This window comes from Zonotrichia albicollis, chromosome 5 (assembly GCF_047830755.1).
Source record: "Zonotrichia albicollis isolate bZonAlb1 chromosome 5, bZonAlb1.hap1, whole genome shotgun sequence".
NCBI classification, from domain to species: domain Eukaryota; kingdom Metazoa; phylum Chordata; class Aves; order Passeriformes; family Passerellidae; genus Zonotrichia; species Zonotrichia albicollis.
The window spans coordinates 12,523,684-12,536,936 of record NC_133823.1 but is presented as its reverse complement, the minus strand read 5'-3'; the positions used below and the strand labels follow the sequence as shown (position 1 = coordinate 12,536,936).

Genomic DNA, 13,253 nt, shown 5'->3' with positions numbered 1-13,253 from the left:
AGAGGTCTAACTTCATGCTTTGAACTTTTTCAGAGTCTCTTGAATCCCCTTTTCAAGCAGGATAAAGTTCTGCACTTTTATTTTGATACTGCTGTGTTTATCATTGTTGTAGAGGAAGCAAGGAAATAGAAAAATCCCAACCACAGAAGGAACCCCAGGAGTTTAGGACATGTGTTTTGGTATTTTTTCCCTCACAGTACACTTGCCATTATAAATCAAATCCAGCAATCCTTACCTTTTGCCTAGAAACCATCCAGGATTTTATTGTTGGTACCAACAGACTGCCAAGAAGGATCTGAGCAGGATGATAGATGAGCAAAGGGACGGAAATTAAGGACAGGTATTCATAACCTGCAAATACTATTTTCAGCATGGGAATCCCTGCAGGCAGAAAAACAGGAGACAGACTCTCACCTCAGACTTCGAGCTCCAGATAAAAGCAAAACATTTTATATTGTACTGACATTTCACAATAATAAAAAAAAAAGAAATCCCAAAATGAGCTGAAATGTTTTATATATTAAAAAGTCAACCCAAATGAGCAAGAGCATGAATACAAAAAATACATGGCAGAGAAAGTTCTGTGGCAGAAAGGGTGGAGTAGGGAATGCCATAAAAGATCTTTTCTAATGATGCTAATATTGCAGTAAATAAAAACTGCTGCTGAAAACTTGCTATAGCAGAATGTACTGTATATCATGACTGTTCAGCTGCTGACCACAGCTCTGTACTGCTTCTTTACTATCTCCTCTCACTGGGCTGTTCTGTGCTCACATGATTGTCCTCCATCCAACCTGCCCAACTCCTGCTTGTAACCTTTGCAACCGTTCTTTGGTCTGTTCTCCACTGGAAGAGGGTCATGTTTTGCTTGTACATTCCCTCCAGTTGGTGAGCATCCAAATGAGAGCCTTCCTTGCTTTGACTGATCCATGAGACAAAAGATTCAGTCAGCTGGGTGAGCAATGTGAAGTGAACCTGCCCACAAAGAGTTGGGCAGCAGCTGGAGTACAGAAGTTGCTAGATGCTGGAAGAAGTGAGTGCTAAGATCTAGAGATGGGCCATTTTTTCCAAGAGCTGGAATTTTCACTCAGCAGTGCTAATTCTATCAGATATCTCTGTGCACAATCTTCCTGCTTGATGATGTGATATGTAAAAATAAGTTTTATTCACTTCTGCAGTAATGAAACCAATTATGCCTACTTTGTACATATTACTGTTCAAAACTACCTGTTTAAATCTTGGAACTTTGCTAGCATGCTCCACAAAGTGCAGGTGTGGACAAAACCTGCAACCAGCTCTGTCTTGCCTGACCAGATATTTGCACAGCTGCCAACAAGAGCAGCTGTGATGCCTCAGGAGCCTCCTGAGAATGCACCTTATTTTGTCGCTCATCTTAAATGTCACTCTAGGAGTCCTCTGCCAGCACCAGCCTTGACGTGAAGCAGACTGCACACGCTTTTCACAGAGCTCATCTGAGTGTCTCACAGAATCACAGAGAGCTCTGGGTTGGAAGGGACCTCAGGACCATCTTGTTCCAGCCCCTTGCCACAGAGACACCTTCCTTGGAGCAACCTTCCACCAGACCAGGTTGCTCCAATCCCCATCCAGCCTGGCTCTGCTTTGTCTCCTTTCCCAGGAATGGCAAAACATTGAGGTTTGTGCCACACACCCTCCAGTTCCCCAGGAGGAGATGCCTCAGATCAGCCAAACCTGTCATATTTATGGAAACTTTTCTTTATATCTTGGATAAACTCCCATTCTCAACGTCACTTCAGGCTTTCTTTAATAACCTTGACCACTCCCTATGTGAGCAAACAGCTTATTTGTTGAATATTACCACTTCACCAGTACCACACATTGATGTATGTCTGGGCTTGCTGAAATCTTCATGATGCTTCACAGCACCATTTCTTGTAATTATTATTATTATCATTATCATTATTATTATTATCTTCAACACATTACACCACTAAAATCTCATGCCTGTGCTCGTAGTCTTTACCTATGTGTATATTTGCAGGGATGGATTAAATCAAATAAATAAAGGCTTGCATGCTTTATTTCAGTATTATAATTGCCTTCAAAACAACATCATAGAGCTATCACACAGTTGCTTATTATTAACACTAATTTCTGGGGCTTGGGAATAAATAATATTTAGATAGAAATTAAATGGGCATTTGCATTATATTAAGGCATGTAATTTACCCCAAATGCCCATCATACTGTTTTTGTAAAGAGATAAAGGTTTTATTGCCTGTTTCCACATCTCAACTTGACCCTCGTGGGTCCTTTTCTATTTTCTAATCACAGAAAAATACACTAGAGTCCCAAGATATGAACATGCTGTGTTTCTGTTTGTTAGACAGTACCTGGTGTTTTGGTAGTGCAATTTCATCCACAGATCCAAAAACATTTTAGAAAGCTGAAGAGGGCTCCTACAGAGAATCAGAAACACTACAATGACTAGCCTAAGATGACACAGAAACTAATGGCACAGACGTGAACAGAATGCATCCAAAGTGACTGAGACATGCTTTAGATAACTGTACATTTTCTGAAAGAAATAAATGAAATTCCAGCTTAAAAGGTAAATTCTCTAGAGGAAAACTATTTCTGTAAACTAGGAAAAGAAAATTAAAGTTGTCAAAGAGAAATACAAAGTACTACAATTAGCGTGACAATATAATTAGATCACTGGGTAGAAAGAGGTTCTTAATTCACAGCTTGTTTAAATACATGTCACAACAACATTTCCTGGAAGCTACTAATGTGCAATTAAAGTTCCTATTATTTACCAGGAAATGCTAACTGATGAGAAGAGGGAATAATAATAATTTTTACAGGTAAGGACTAGTCTATTGGAAAGAAAAGAAACCCACCCTTGTTGCCTTTTCATGCACTTTCTGATCTTTATGAATTCTAACTTTGCCAGTATGCAACTCTCAGAAAATATTTCGTGACAGCGATCCCCATAGTGTAGTCCCAAATGCTTGTGTTAGTGACATTACCACAAAGCTAAACTAAACAGCATGAGTGGTATTTATTTTTAAAAATGCCATCTAAACATTTTAGTAGCAATATGTAGCAGCTGCAAGCATGAGTATGACTGCTAATGTTTTCCAAACATATAAAACCCATGCAAATATCTAATTAAGGAAAACATGCTCTAATAGTTACTTCTACCTCTTTTAAAATGAACACAAAAACAACTACATTTTTCTCATATATCTATCTATCTATCTATCTATCTATCTATCTATCTATCTATCTATAAACACTTGGGAGAAAAACAAGCACTGAAGGCTCATGCCAAAACACTTCTTCATGCTGCTGTGGTTTATGGAGTTAGAAGCTTCCAGCAATCTGGTTCAACTCTCTGCCAAAGACCCTCACTCACTAAATATCAGGAGACCTGAATAACAAAGTTGTCTTCAGTTGTCTTCTGTGCTTTGGTGCTAAGTTGGTCAGCTTTGCTCAAAGTGGGGCTTCAACAAGCTTCCCATCTTCCTCCAAAGACCGGAGTGGGATGAGACAGCAGCACCCCACCTGACTAGAACTACAGAGAGCTGCAGCAGAAGGGAGAAACACCAGACTGTTCTACAGGTATCCCTTTCAAACAAGATCATTGGTATTCCCAGCTTTTTACCCCAAATTTCCCTCTTCCCCTTTGTTTGGGTATGTTTCTCCTATCAGTGCTCCCCCATGTTCCCATCTTCCTCCTTGCTCTTTGGCCCTGGCGTTCAGAGGCTCTTTTTCTGTTTGTGTTTTCTCCCTTCCTCCTTTTCCCTCCTCCACTCCCATGCTTTCAGCCTCCAAGGGTTTGCTTCCCAAGACCTTTGATTCTTGTCATTGCAGCCATATAAGTTTCGGGTACTTCCACTAGAATCACTCAGCTCCACTAAGGGCAAGGGCACCAACATCACAGTCCCACTGCAGCTGAGAGAAGTCAGGTCTGTAACAGGGAGCACATTGCAGTTTTCTCCCTTTTTTGTGTCCTCACTCAGCTCTTCTTTTTCCACATTAAGCACTTTGCAAACCTGAGGAAAGCAAAGGAAACTTTATCCCTGACGTTCAACAGCAGCAAGGAGGAGTGAGAGCACTGCTCTTGCAGCTCTCCATTGCTCCAGGGTGTTCCAGCTTGGCTCCAAGGCTGTGGATTATCAGCCCTGGCCAAAGGCCACTGCTTCTCTAATAACCTGCTCAACTGAAAGCTACTTAATCCTTCCCCCAGTCTGCACCCAGTATAGCCTCCCACATCCTCTCCTTTCCCCTTTGCTATTTTCACATTTCCTAAAAGGCCCATGAAAATATTATGCTGCACTTCACTACATTTAGTTAACTGTAAAATAATAATAATAAAAAACCCTAAAAGATTTGAAGGTATTTTAAAGATAATTTAAATATAGGACTCTTTTCATCTAGCTATCACTGCAGTAATATAAATGAAGCAAATTAATTTTAATGCTCCAAGGTTCTGATTCTGTGTCACTGTCACTGACAGGATCCAACTAGACTTTATGAGATGGCATTTGACTTTATGGAAGTGAGCACTATGCACGCATTTACAATTTTACAGGGACTTTAAGCTGTCATGCTGAAAAATGTTTATAAAACATTAATCAAAAAATGCCTCTTTAATACAATGCATTGTCTGAAAGATGTTAGAAGGCACATATTGTAAATGGATTCTTTTTCTGACTAAAGTAATTTCTACCAAAAGCCTTTCCCCACTGCTATACAAGTACACAGTGTGGAGAGATAAAGAGCACTTTCTCAGCACATTACTACCTGATCCAAACACTTGGGAAATCACTAATGTACAGCCTGCCATATTTCCATGTCACACATGACACATTTGTCTAAAATTACCCAACAGAGTTTGACATTGCAGCATATTCCTTAGCAGAGCTTTCAACTGACATCTGCCAAGTAAGAACTTCAAGTAGGAGCTTTCTTCTTCTAACAAGCAAGTAAGAGTTTTCTTTTATCCTATACCCATGATGGAAATGATAAAACAATAAGTACTGGAAATCAGGGGTTTTTTTTCTATTTTAAAATGTTTATTTTATGCTTGCTGGATGTGTAAGCTCCCCTTAAAGCACTGTTTCATCATTTGCTGTTTTCTATCACATTGCAATGGGTTCAGAGAACTTAATAGAACATTTTTATTACCACCGAAACACAGGCCATTATCTCTCCCACCCAAAGCAGAATTATTGCTAGTGCTCTACTTCCATACTTCACTGTATATGTTTTTTCACTTCAATGTCTTCATAACAAACAATTTATCCTAAACCTTTATTGCCTACATTACTGAAACACATTCCACATCACAAAAGGCTGCAGCATTTCTTCTCAGGAAAAGAGATTTGGGGCAAAACAGAGAGGTCACCCTAGGGCTATGGAACCATCAGGCAATCAGGAATCAGAATGCCAAAGAATCCTCACAAAGAGACACTGGAAATACTTGGAAGAAAAGCTTTACCTCTGAATTTTTACCTCTCCTTTGTACTTGTGAATGTATTTCAGAACCTTCAATTGCTACAATCTTCAAGTGCAATACACAAAATGAATCAAGTGCATGATAGTGGCTTCTCTGATGCTCTCCATGCCGCTCTCTTACTGAAGGATCCTCTCAGGGATTGATGTGAAAGGAACATTATTGGTCCAACAGCTATTTCCCTTTTAATCTGAGAAAAGGCCTGTAAAGAGGGGCTTATATTGTGCTGAACCTCTCCCAGACTACCAGAGGGAGGGTCTGAATTTATGCTGCAAAGACAGAGCCAAACGAGCACCTGAAATTTGACTGCCAAGTTTCAGACCAGCTCTGCTTGGAGCCCAGTGGCTGCAGGGTGGGAAGGGCTGGCAAGATTCAGGCAGTGCCCAATTTAGGGGATTAGAAAAGAGTTGTTCATGCAGAGGGCTGCCAGAACAGCAAGGTACTGCTCATCTCACTTGAAAACTTTCTTAAGGGCTTCCTGTTTCTTTCCAGGCAAATCATTGCTGTGGTTAGTTTTGGTGCCTGTCCTCAGTGAAGCCAAAGCAGGGATAGATGTTTCTTGCCCTTGTTCAGACTGTGCTATGACATACTGAGATTATGATAGAAAAAGATGCTTTGGACAAATTAACTGGATTCTTTTTCCTACATCCATACCCTCTCCAAAGCACACCCTGAATTCAAGCTAAAAGCTTTTCCCTAAGGACCAGTTTCTTTCAGCTAAATAGCTAAATGATACCTGACAACCTCTAACAATGCAAATATTTGCTGGCTACTGAGTATTCCCATTCCAGCCAAAGAAAGCACCTTCCAATGTAATATGAGATCACATTACATTGCAGGGAGAATTGTGCCCTTTTGCCCACATGCATGCTGTATGAACAAGATTCATGCCTAAAATGTTCTCAGGAAAAAGAAGAAATTTTTTTCAGTACATTTTTATATTTCAGGTCAGTGACAAGTGTAATGGAAAGCAAAAACCAGGCTCATGGAGTGGTACAAACAAATATCTGAGGGGGAGATTACACAAGGGACTGTGAGATTTTAAGACTCTGGAAGAACTGCAGGGGAAAACTGCAAAATGGAGGCTGTCCTCGCTCAGTTTGGAGGTGTGGACCCTAATCTTCAAAAACATTTCTCTCTCTTTGGGAAAGAACAATCTCCTTGCATTACATTAAATTATTTACTCCTTGCAGGGCTAGAATTACTGGGAAGGCTCTGCCCTTAATCAGTGATGTAGCCAGATATTAGCCATACACTTCTATGGGATGCAAGAATTTATGCTATAAGAGACTGGACTGGTACAATATTTAAGTAAAGGAGGAAGAGGAAGAGAAATTAATGAGAAAGAGGATTTTCCTTTTGCTGTAACTCTAACAAAATTTTTAAAAATGAAGAAAACCTAATATGCTTTGAATGCTTTTGCTCATTCTTTCTCTTCAGAAAAAAAATATATTTCATATATTAATATATATACAATACTCATACAGAAATCTGTTATTCAAGTGCAATGAAAGTACAGCTACCAGGGAACAGCACATCTTGATACTATCAAAGTTTTAAGGAAATGAAACTGCAAAAGCTGGGAGGAAGAGAAAGAAAGCAGAGTTTGTCTGTTTCTGGGGCTTCAATGGGTGCATTCAGATTGGAAGCGATGTTTAATGAACGGCATAGGCAATCTTACCAGCTGCTAACAATGAAACATTTAACATCAACAACTGAAGACTGGTGCCTGAGACTCCAGAACACCTCCACCTGGCTGACAATATGGTGGTAGGAATTAGTTAACAGGGAATTCAGGAATGATTTGAACACCCTAAGTCATTTTTCATATGTGACTTATTCTTAATTTGGCACTACAATGTGGATGTAGCCCTGCTGTAAGCCCACACTCACACTTCAGTGCTTTTTTTATTGCTTGGTTATCAGCTCACTCTTCATATATACACCACTTACTCAAAGAACAGGCAGCAAATTGATAATGAATTACAAATTTGCTATCAATAACTAAGTTACAAAGCTAAAATTAATATAATTCAAAACCCTTTTTAGAGGTTTAATACAGGAAACCTACTAATGAAAGGAATTCTGGACAAAGAGACAGACAAGCAACCTAAACCCACAAAGCTGAGATTTGATTAATTTGATTCTTTCCTTGAACACTACTGCCTTTCCACACACAGCTGAGGCTAAGATTTCACAGTATGAAAGTTTTCATTATATCTACACACATTATTAAAAAAACCCATTAAAATAATGTTTTATAGTCTTTCTTATTATGTTTGTAAAGACAGGCAGGAAAGGTTTATGCTCAAACCTGTTTCATACTAATTTTTTTAAAGCTTTTTCTCCACCTGTAACCTTGATGCAAAGGAAAACATGACACACAAATTCGTTATAAATAGAAAACCAGGAAAACCCTTCTTTTCATAAAGGAAAACCTATAATTTTGCTTTATTCATCTAATTTCTGTAGCCAAAAAAAGAACACATGAGGCTAGAAAATCTTACTGCTCCATTTGGGAAGGCATTGGGAGGAAATAGCTCCCTACACCTTGAAATCCTATGGGACACTATCTGCTATTGTAGAACTCTCTGGATAGGGCTGTGTGCTGGCAGTGCTCATGGCAGCTTTTAGAGCTGGATCCCTGCTCCAGACTCCCAAACTCTCCTGCAACAGGAGATTTCCAGATTTCACTGCTGCTGTTGATTTCTCACATCTTTGCACCCACTGCTTTAGAAGTGTCTGGAGTCAGCAGCTCAGACTGGCTGCCAGAAGGTGCACTGAGAGAGCAAATGTAGATACAAGTCTCTCAGGGAGACTCAACATCATCTTCAATAGTCACCAGCTTTACTATGGGTGACACTCGTAGCCTCTGCCAGCTTGAGGTAAAAAAAACCAACTTGAGTCATGTCCAAACATGGATCTTCCCAAGGGTAACCTGTCAGCTGTCTGCTGAGTATAATGCACTTTCTTAAAGCAGATAAATTAACTTTAACTGTTTTAGGTGGGGAGGGAGAGCTCCTGTGTCATTATCATTTTACAGATGGATATGTGTGTTTACTTTTTTTTATTTCATTATAAAGAGGTATGAGCCTGCTGTCATTAAAAACCTGCAATCTGGTTTTTAGTGTCTGATCCAATTACGTGAGCTTCTGGAAAGACACACAACCAAATAAATAATTGGAGAGGTGCAACTCTGAAATGACAATTGTTATTCATCGATCCCTTTCTGCAAGTCGAGATTGAGAGATGTAAACTTCAAGTGAATGAGATCTCCTGGGAGAGATCCTTCAGTTCAAACACAGTAAACAACTGTTGTCCTCTGATGCACATTTTAGTACTGCTGCAGGCAAACTTTCTAAATATTAATAAAAAACCTATACAGATGAAAAGGAAGCCCTGGGAGCTGGTACAGAATTTCTTGCCACATTCTAGGTCTAATCAAAGAAACATATGTTTCAGGTCAGAAAGGAAAGGAGATTCCCTAATTTGCTGTAGTATTTTCCCTTATAGAATCACAGAGAGGTCAAATTTGACTAAACTGCAACAGATTAAATGTACTAGATCATGATAGTTGTTAAAAAACCAAGGGTATTCTGTAGGTTGTCTGTATGCATGTGTATGCAGGTATTCTGTGCCCAAAAGCCACCATGACTCACTGGATTATGGCATTTCCTACTGCCAGACTGGCCTGCCAGCACATTTCCCTGCAAAGTTCAGACCCAGGGATGCCCTGCTCCAAAGGAGGCAAACAGGGGCAAGCCACATATTAGCAATGAGAGAAAATAAGATTGATGCTCTGACACAGACAATCTCAGTGACCACAGCCTACCCAAACTGTCAGTTTGACTTCCTGGGCAAGACAGTGATTGCTGTGTGCAAGCAGCAAACACTCACCCCGTTACAGAAATCTTCTGCTTATATTTCAGTTTGCTAATATTCTGATATAGATAAACATATCTATATAAAACCTGGTATTATTTATATTCAGATATACATGGTTTTGCAGCTGTACTGGAAATAGGTAACAGCATTTCCCAGGCATTTTTTGGGGTCTGCTGAGAGAGAAGACATGACAGGGACTTGGTGATAACCTGACTGATAACACTGGTGGGTAAGAACAAAATGTTGGTTCTAGAAGACTGCCAGGCTAAAAAATGTGACTCACCTGCCTACAAAAGAAAGATGCTAACATAAGAAAAGTGCAGTAGATCAAGATGCTTCTGTTCTCACCACAGTCATCTCACGTAACACAAATCCCTTCGTTCTTATTTTTCCAGAGACATAGAGGAGAATCACAGAGCTGAGGAAAAAGCCCAGACAATAACCTGATGTTCCTTCCAAGAAAATGCTGGGCAAAGACTGAAGTGATGAGAAAAAGATTTCATTTTGGCCCAAACAATCACCGTATCAAAACTTCAAAAAGGTTCTAGCAGTCACGAAGCCCACTCCTGAGGGATCTCAGAAGCAGAAATGGGAGAGTTCCTGACTCTCTGGGCAGCAGTGAGGGGTCCAGAAACAGCCTTCAGAAGAGCCTCACTATTTGAAGCATTCTCCTCCCATCAGCTTCCCTTCTGCCCAAGGGACAGCACCCACCAGTTCCAGGCAGAGGAGTAGCTGAATCATTTTCACTTACATCACCTTATCAGACACCTGGGGAAGGAATGAGACTAAAAGCCTGTAAAAGTTATAAATGCAAATTCAAGCACTACCAACACCAAGAGGTATGGCAGGATGTGGTAAAGTCTCCTGTCCAACACTCATGGGAAAATTCTGAAGGTAAAAAACAGCACCAAAAGTCTTGCTATTGGAAACTTTCAGAGAGCAATTAACCAGGATTATTTTCTATATCTTTATGTGAAAGGCAGAGGACCTTGATGAATAACTGCCTTAGAGGAAAGTTCTCTGCCAGGAGCAGAGAAAAAACACTACACTCCAAAAATACCAGATAATAGCCTCAATACTCGCTTAGGGCAACACATGTGACTTTGCCATCTTACCTTTCTATTACAGAATGATTAAGAGATGCCTCCTTTTTAAAATCACCCACCTTTTATCTTAGCACAAGTTAGAACATTTTAGCATTTTTCTATTTAAAGGAGAAAGGTAATTATTACTATACAATAAAAAGAATCTACAATGGATTAGTACCGCATCTCAATATATTATTTGTCCTGAAAAACCTTATCAGGTGATATCTGCAGAAAGCATGACAGAAAACTACAGATACCTGGGAGCAGATTGGAGCTATCTGTCAGCATGATGCCCTCTGTCCCACTGTGCAGCTTGGGGGAAGCACAGGCTGATTAATCCACAGGCTGGATGATCCCCTTGCAGACATTCCCCTCTGAATCTATTGCTGCACCACAGCAGGCTCTTAGGAATTGTTCAAGTACAGGCCATTGCTCAAGCACTTGAGCAGTAAGAAACTGAGTATTTAAAAAAATAAATTTGAATTAAATTAAAACAAGACAAAAGTAAGTTGGTATTTTGGCTTTTACTTCTAGAATGAACTGTATTCTTGCCTGAAAGTATTTGGTAGGCTAGAAACTTTGATTGTAGTACTTGAAGGGCTTCATGGTGAGAGAACTGCTACATTGCTGAATTCAAATGAAGAAAAATACATCCTCCATCACAAACAATATCCCAATCTTATTATTAGGTAGGGTTATTTTTGCTGTTTTGTTTTATTAATCTGCTGTTAATCATATCTCCAATATTAATATTTGCCCTTGTGGTAGCCAAAATAGGTAACAGTACTTTGATTTTTGCTGATAAAATAATTTTACATAGTAAATACAAAGAATTAAAGCAGATATATATTTTTTTGACAATCCTGAATTTTCCTTTCAGAGTTGTAACTTCTAGCTAGCAATTCACTCTCTAAAAAAAATCAAATAACATTCTGCATTTGGCTGCAACTTTTGTGTAAGTGCAAGCAACAACTGCAGTATTTTTTTAAATGAGCCACAGTGATAGCTTTGCACTTCCTTGAGGCCTCTTCTCTTCTCACTGAATGAACTCCAGGGAATGGCATCATGTCGGGCTTTCCAGATGGATTATGTGAAGCCATAGCTCAATGTCATTTTCAATAGCAAGGCTCATAATTAAAGGTCAAATAGTCACTTCATCTGCAATCAATCAATAGAAGAAGTACTAATACTAAGTACTAATCAATCAATGGCAAATGCACTAATAAAAGCCATGCATCAAATGTCTGCATATGTGTGTGCTCACATGTACCATGCATATATGTGAGTAGGGAGAAGGAGAGAAAGGGAACAATGTGGGGGTAAAAAAGCCAGAGGCCATTGTGGATACTATATTTATCTTGGCTTGCTTGCAAGTTTACATCCTGCTTCACTCTTTAGGTGAAATGCAAATAAACATTGGTTTTTCTGCATGTGTGATACCCTTTATTCACAGCCCTGCCAAAGCACCCACCTCTGTGCAGAGGTACTGGCTTGTGCTCCCAGCTAAGGAACACAAAGGTACCTACCCTGTGCTATTTGTCCTTACACAAACACACCCTGCACTCTGATCTTTCAGACAAAAAGTGTGTCAACTGTTCTGTCTACAAAATAAGACCCAGCATATGGGAGCAGCACTCATCTCCGTGCAGAGCAAGCACTTATTCATGGATGCAACAGTGGAAGTGGCAGTTGGCCCCATGAGCATGCACTGCATGGGAATTACTTGGTTTCATAATATGGTGTGGGAGAAAGTGACTTACAAAAGTCTTCTCATGCCTCTCCTATTACCACTTCTAAAGCTTTAAAGCTGTCAGCTCTTCTCCCACTTTAGCTGGTGCCATTCTCAGCTCCCCAGGGAATGGGCCAGACATACCTATTTGGAGTTTCACCTGCCAAGCTGAGAGAAATCAGTTTCAAAGTGGAAGTACAAGTGTTGGGGGTCATTTATACACTGCCACTGGAATTCTTGAAGACAAACAAAGCAGAGCTCCACAACAGATGTGAAATGAGAGCATGAGCCGTGTTTGTGCTCTCAGGCATTGCAGTGACAGAGGGAGAAGGAAAAGCTCTCTCTACCATAAGCTCTCTCAGATCACTCATAGCGTGGTTTGTAATAAACACCTAAGGACAAGCAGAAATGTGCCAGAACAGCAAAAGAGTAAGAGCCAAAATGCCTGTGTTTGTCTTGTTTCTGCTAACACCAGGGTGGACAGGGAAAGATTTAAAAGTGCCATTCAGATACAGCTAATCCTTAAAAACAAATTAGACCTACTCTGCTCCCATCTCCAGTGAAGGAAAAAATGCTGCCTGCTCTGGTTAACATATATCTGTTTGCATCATCAGCTCAGGCACATACCTCATCATACCCTGGCTTTGTAAAACCCAATACTCCTTATTTTCACACAGATTTGTTTTTACACAGCTCTATGTTATCTGGAGCTGGTACAAACACCAAACAGAATAAAATATCAATGGTCTCAAACTCAGCCAGCTGGAGTCTGATACACAGCAGGCACACCTGGACACCCATGGAGCAGGGGTGCACACAAGACCAGCAGGTACTTCAGGCTTACCAAGGACAGGCTCCTAGGGAATTGCCAAAAGGAACATTTCCCCATTCCTCTCCCAGGATGACTGGAAAGCAGTCTGCCCCAAAGCTGACAGACAGAACAGTACACAGCTGAGAAACAGCCCCACAGTACCACATTCCACCATCTACCTGCTCACTTCAACCTGCACACTTAGACATGGGATATCTGGACTAGGGGGAAAAGGAA

General features: G+C 40.1%; 1 protein-coding gene across 5 annotated transcripts in view; it reads right to left on the bottom strand.

Annotated features, from left to right (window-relative positions):
- Positions 1–13,253, bottom strand: part of SLC10A7 (solute carrier family 10 member 7) — a 136,169-nt gene that overhangs the window by 3,222 nt on the left and 119,694 nt on the right. For 4 of the 5 annotated variants that reach the window (XM_074540786.1, XM_014265866.3, XM_026792374.2 and 1 more), the window contains one exon: positions 236–381. In XM_074540786.1, the coding sequence (XP_074396887.1) occupies positions 236–381 (146 nt within the window). Of the gene's footprint in view, positions 1–235; positions 382–2,372; positions 2,439–13,253 lie in introns of those variants that run through there. The other variant, XM_074540787.1, reaches the window with a different exon arrangement.